The following is a 7,121-nucleotide window of genomic DNA, read 5'->3' on the forward strand; positions in this document are numbered from 1 at the left end:
GTAGCCAGCCTACTTTCTCTCTATTCTCTTTTTATGTATTTCACATTTGCAAGAGATCATTGTGGTCCTTCCTCTTCACTGGCTCCAAATCTATTTATGCACTTCAATACTGTTTGTATTGTTGTTCTCTAAGTCTAGTGATTTTATTGAATGTTATTTTATCATTACTTGATGAAGATGATGTTATAATTCTTTGAAAAACCCATGAAATAGAAAGATGGGGATAGAGGAAAGGACTAAAATTATATTATTGATATATCTGATTATCCATGTTCTTTTGACTATTGGTATTTTAGAACCTATAGCTGCTAAGTAAATTTGGGCTGGGTTGTAGTCACTAAAGCTCGTTATGCAAAATTTTTCTACATGGATTTTCTACATTTATAAAGATTTTAACTTGAATCACTAATTTACAGTAGCTCTTAGTGCATCTAGCACCTGAATCAACTATCATTGGTATACTTGTTTAGTATTTTTGAGAAGTTGTTTTGTAAATTAGATTTGAAATAATAAAATAATATTATTATATCATGTCAAGAAAACACCCACATAATATATAGTTATTCATATATGATTCAATTGAATTTAATAAATATCCACAAGTATGGACATATAAAGAGTAAAGAAGTTTTCAATATAAAATTTTGAGGAAACACAATATATTCACAAAATTACATGTGGAGGCATTTTCTTGCATTCTATTTGCAGTAAGTTCAGTTAAACATACAGTTCACATATAAGCAATGCCATTATCAAATTACTATTTGTGGCCGTTTGGTTTCAGTAGACAGAAAGATTACCACGCGTCATGCGAGTAATTCGGTGTTATTACTACTGCTTGCATTACACAAGTGGTAATCTAGTATCAGAATATCACATTACTATACTTATAACGATTACACAAGAAAAGTGGTAATCATTACCACTCAAATTTCGCTGGTCTATCTTGGACTATCGCAGATCTCCTATAACTTTATATATTTTAAACTAAACTAGATTACTCATGACAACCAAACACTTCGGTAATGAATTGTCCTGGTATAAGAGCCTCAACCAAACACTGGTTATATTAAATTACCACAATATTCCCAACTATATAACATCTCCCACCTATATTACTACTGGTCATCTCGCTACGCGTATACGTCACTACGTACTGACCTCAAACGTAGGTATAGATCCACATTGCGTACGAGCATAATTAGGTATTAACTATAATTAATCAAACCAAATAAATGCTAAGTTTTCTATATTGTAATAATAATAAAGACTATATATTATTGTAAAAAATATATATATTCTTGATTGTGATTGAGCAAACATCCAAATTTGCAAAGGTATGTAAGCAATTTTTTATGTTCATGATTCACCTAATTATTGTGAGGAAAAATATATTTTATGATATACTTGAAAACTTTAGGTGAGTAGAGATTTGGTTGATTAATTTAAATAATTTTTTTAAATTGTTGTATTTTTTTTCATTTAAAATCAACATAGACTATGTATTATTGATACAGTGACAACATTCGTACATAATCCTTGGACATTAGTAAAGTACCAAACATGAATAAAATAGTTGATATAATGGAATGAAATTATCATGTTGAGATTTAGCTAATATAAACAAAGGCATATGTAGAGTTCTAAATTAAGCTTTAAATTAAAATTGAATCGATTTTTTTTCTTTCAAGAATTTAAATCTGAGTAGAATTTCTTTTTCTTAAAAATATATAATACAAATGATATAAAATAATAATGTACTATATAATAGTATTTTAAATTATAAATATAAGTATAATAATGTATTTATATTTCAAGTTATGAGGTCATGCTTGGCTTGTAATTAATTTTAAACTAAAAAATTTTTAGTTGAGCTTAAGCTTTTATTGAATGAAGCTTGAGTCGCCCCCAATGAATCCCTCATATATATAGTATCTCTAATTTTAAAATTATTAATGGCATATGGTAACACAACTTAGAAAAATTATAAAGTCTTGCATAGAAAAATAAAACAAAATTAAAAAAAAAAATCACTCTCATATTCTCAAACTATCATAAAATACATTCATACAATTGACAATAATAACTTTTAAATCATATTTATCCCAATACATCATAGACAACAATAAAATAGTGATCGATTTATATGACCGCTTTATATGAAGATATTTCATGAAGACATCAATGTACATCAACAAAGATTATGAAGACATGAACCATAAGCTTAGAAGACAAGAAGTTCTAGTGATATTAATTACCTTCATTTAACCATAATGTCAATAATTAAAGACATATGGTACACAACTTGGGCAATAATTAAGTCATCCAAAAAACCCCCCAAAAAAAAATAATAATAATATTTTTGGTTTATGCAATTTGTATTACCATCATAAAACACTTTACAAAAACCAAAAATAATATCTTTCAATAATATACCAATTACATACATCATACATGGTAATACAAGCATGCATTCATATGAAATATGTCATTTTGAAGGCATAAAACATAAACACTAAACCTAGGAGCCAAGAAGAAGTTCAAGTGACTCTTAACTCATTTTAACCATAATGTCACTAATTAATGTCAAATTCATTGGAACTAAGCCGGGTCTAGAGGGCCCAGTGAGTCTGGTTCACCAAATGTCGACCCAGACCCTGCCTGTGCTACAGAATAAACCCGCTAGACTGGGTTGACCTAGTAGACTCATCAAGTCCAGTTTATGTTTTGAATGAACCGGGCCCGGCCTGGAGAACTTCAAAACCCGCCGGGTCCGGGCTAAGCCCGTCTAACTTTGCAGGTTTTTATTTTTTTTTTAAATATATTTTATTATTAAATTGTAACCTATATTGATAATAAATAAAATTTTAAATTTTAAAAAACGAAAAACCTAGCGCACTAACCACGAGATCTTTAACTCTTTTATGTACTAATTTTAAAAATATATAAATAAACATAAATCACAAAGTGATTTTTTTTAAATTTTAATCTTAAAAAAATTAAAAGAATTTCTAATAATTTTAAAAAAATATGAGACTAGTCAAAATAATTTTAAAAAAATGAAAAACTTACATTTAATTGTTTTACCTGTGGAATTAAATTATTGATTTATATTGTTAAGCGAGAGATAAATTAAAACTCTTATAGTTCTCTTTCTTTAGATCAAAATTGTTGTGTACTTATCTATTCGTTACAATCAAAATGGACTTATGCCTTTAAATTTAGTTTCGAATTTTAAGATTTGTTGTCGTTATACTCATCATGTTGTTATTTACATGATTAAATAAGAAATTATTAACTTCAAGTCTTTCCAACATTAAACACCAAAATATATTTTATAATTAATTAAAATAATATAGTGCAAGTTTTATTACATAGCTACAATTTAAAACATTGAAATTGATATCTATATTGATGCTCTCAAACAATTGGAAGGGAGTGTGCAAAGTAAAGTCAACATTCTACAACTATATATATATATATATATATATATATATATAACTTTTTCCTCATAATGTGTTTAGTTCAATTATAACTCAAGTGATTAGTGTTTTTGTAAAATTTTATAAACTAAATCAACATGTCTAATTATGGGTTACTCGTTCAGCTGAACCCGTGGGTTTGGACAGGATGGGCCGGGCCAGGTCAAAAGTCAGCCCGTGGCCCCCACTAGCTCAGGCCTAGACCTCTAACCACTAATTTTCATGCTCTAACAAATGGTTTCTTTAAATTTGGGTCTTATATTCCTGGTTCTCTACTTTGATTATCATCGATCAAAACTTGAAACTCTAGCAGCTAGTGTTCTATCTCTTTTTCCTTTTCCTTTATCTACTTTGGATGACATTGCTTGCCAAATGTGTTGTTGATTATGGTGCACTCCAATTGGGTTTATTTGTGTTGGATGATGGGTTGGCCCAAGCCAAATTAGAAATTGGGCATGCAAACCTAGGAAATCTATTTAACAACCAGACCTATGCCATTTGGAATCTCTAGTATATTATAGTCTCCATGATGGAAAAGAGAGCACACTGATTCGCTTGGCTGGTCATCTCCTGATCTTTTTTTTTTTCTTTTTTGAACGGATAAATTCCTACCATATTCTAACAAACATTGTGACACTGACGTACCTTAATTACATGGAAGAAATGAATTCAAATTCAATGTTAAGATGGTGCATGTGTACTCTAGGCTTGAAATTTTTCCTAATTTTAATTGCTTTCATTACCAGTAATTATTAGTTTTGTGTGCTTTAATTCAAATTAATTTTGCCAATGGTTTGCCAAGGAGCTCTCTAATTGAGTTTGTTTGTAATTTACAATTGAAGAGGTATTAGAAATCTTACATGGAGAGACAAATCAATTTTAAACAAATTTTGGAGAGTTTAACTAATAATGTTTTATAAGGTTCTATGATTCCAACAAAATTCTAACACAATTACAAGAAATAATTAACTATTATATATATAATAAAGAGAAATAAATAAATTTAAGGTTGTTTTAAAAAAATGACAAATGGGTAAAAAAATCCATCTCTCATTCTCAAACCGACACAAAACACTTCTATACGAACCAAGAATTTTAGCTTCTAAATCAAAACCATTCATTCATATGAAAATCTTCTCATCAATATAAATCACCAAAACTCTTTCCAAAACCTTTTACTAGACCTACAGACAAACCCTAGTAACACTAACAATTAACTCCTTATGATCAAAATGTCACGGTTTAATTGATGTATAGATCCCTCTAATTATGTATTTTCTGCCCTTTTAGTCCTTGTAATATTTTTAAGTATAATTAAGTCCTCATATTTAGTCGAATTATTGGATCATTCTAATCCGCAATGTAGATGGGCAAGTGTAAATTGCAAGGACTTAATTGTATCTAAAAATATTATTATAGACTAAAACGATCCAACTGGACCAAATATGAGACTTAATTATATCTAAAAATATTAGAAACTAAAAAGATAAAAAGTACATAATTATAGGGACCTGTACGACAATTAAACCTAATGTCACTTACTAATGACAAATTGTAGTATAACTTAGAACAACAATTAATTAAATCATCAAATAGAAAAATTATATATATTTTCTCCTCATTCATCAATATCCCACCTTATACATCATACATAACCATTCATTTATAAGATACTCAACACTCCTTGATTACTAAAAAGACATATATTAGACATGGATGGATGCATCAATGGAGACAAACCCTACTTAAACCAAAAGTAGCCAACAAGAAGATGTCCAAGGTCTAATTAAGTAACTCTAACTCCTTGGTATCTAAGTATTTCCCCAACAAGCTCTCCTTTACCAGAACCCACATATCTCCCACATATAACTCCATCTCTAATAAACAAAAATGTAGGCACTTGCACCACATCCATATCCTTTAAATATCCCATGCAACTCTCATTCTCATCCCCATTCATCCTTGCAAACACAACTGTATCCCCCATTGACCTTGAAAGCTTAAGCACAGTTGGATAAACCTTCACACAAGGTCCACAATGCTTCAACCCTACATCAAGAATTAAAAGCTTTCCATCCTCTTTATGTACATTTATCAATTCTTCTACATCTTGTCTTGAATGTAGTTGCACCACCGCCGAGTGGTTATCGCCGTAATAAAGCACATCGCCGACCAGCTGATCGGGTCCTATCCCTTCTTCTTCATGCACTTTCTCCATCCCTTTGTAGAAGCTGAAGTGGGGAACTTTTTCGATACCTTCTCTTCGGCAAAGCTCTTTAGTGTCTTCAGACTCATCGCCCATTACAAGGAGAAAATCTACGTCGCCGCACGTCCGGCTTAGCTCCACCAAGAATGGATATATACGTTGGCTGTCGGTGCTTTGGCTCTCCGCATATTCAACTACAACTAGTCTGTTTTTTGCTGATCGGAGAGCGTCGTTGAATTCTTCGATCGTATGGACTTTCTTCACACGTTCATCACTTTCGACTTTGCGGGTGGCAGCACCACTTGCTGATATTGATGATTTTGATGTGTGGGATATTGAGTTTCTTGAGAGAAAGGCTTTGTTATATTTTTTGGTGTTTCTAGTGATGATTGTTAATGGTGATGAATGAAGGAAAGAAGAAGGAGAAGAAGAGGAGTCTAGTTTAAGTCTAGAGATGTATGGAGGTTTGGATAAGAAGTTGGTGATAGTGGCCATGGGTGGAGAGGAGGAGGAGGAAGATGAGGATAATCTTTTGGTTTAGGGAAGGCAAGAAGTGAAGATGGTGTAGAGATTTAGTACATGGACAAGAAGAAAGAGGAAGAAGAAAGGGGCATTATCCACTCCACATGTTTGGTTTGTGGATAATGTTTGAGATTGGATTGATATTTTTTTTATGCCTTGGATATGTCACTTTTTCCTTTGGTAGGGATTTATCTCAATGTATGGCTTCTCAAAATGCTTTTAATATATAATATATATATATATATATATATACATATATGTGGTTTATGTCATCTATGTACTTACGCAGTTAACTATTCACTAGGGATTTTTATAACTGTTGGATGATGATCCAACGACTATATATTATTCATATAAATATTGTATTGATTTACTGTATATGATTATTGTGTAACACTATATAACAACGTTTGACACTGTTTATAAATGGATTGTAGTCGTTGGATTAGAATCCAATGGCTACTGCAAATGTCTTTAGATTTGAAATCTAGGGTCGTTCCTAGACAATGAGTTCTCTCTTTCTATATATATATATATATATATAACCACTCGGCTCAATAGCGGGATGGTAGTGAGTTTATTTTTTATGTAAGAGATCAAGGATTATTAGCACCATTCCAAAACATAATTGACTATTTAATAGATGTATGACAGTGTGAGTCCGGGTGGCTTATCACACATAAAAAAGGAAAAAGAGTTGTATATATATATATACATATGATACAAGTATCTCTTCCCGGTTAGAGTTCAAATTGTTACCGAAGCTAGTTTCGAGTTGAATTTATACATATATTAATGGTTTATATATAGTTATAATATATAATATATTATCATATTAAAAATATAGATACTGTTAATAACAAGTTATAAATGAAATTTTAGCTTCTAGATAGATCGAATTAAATTTGAAT

The 7,121-nt window shown here is 30.6% G+C and overlaps 1 protein-coding gene across 1 annotated transcript; it reads right to left on the reverse strand.

The window, feature by feature from the left end:
* Window positions 1-5,075: 5,075 nt before the first annotated feature.
* Window positions 5,076-6,305, reverse strand: LOC120269742 (thioredoxin-like protein CDSP32, chloroplastic). The gene has a single exon (XM_039276883.1). The coding sequence runs from the start codon at window positions 6,181-6,183 to the stop codon at window positions 5,269-5,271; it is 915 nt and encodes a 304-aa protein (XP_039132817.1). The 5' UTR covers window positions 6,184-6,305; the 3' UTR covers window positions 5,076-5,268.
* Between the last annotated feature and the right edge of the window lie 816 nt (window positions 6,306-7,121).

The sequence above is a fragment of the Dioscorea cayenensis genome, chromosome 2, assembly GCF_009730915.1.
Source record: "Dioscorea cayenensis subsp. rotundata cultivar TDr96_F1 chromosome 2, TDr96_F1_v2_PseudoChromosome.rev07_lg8_w22 25.fasta, whole genome shotgun sequence".
In the NCBI taxonomy this organism is placed as follows: domain Eukaryota; kingdom Viridiplantae; phylum Streptophyta; class Magnoliopsida; order Dioscoreales; family Dioscoreaceae; genus Dioscorea; species Dioscorea cayenensis.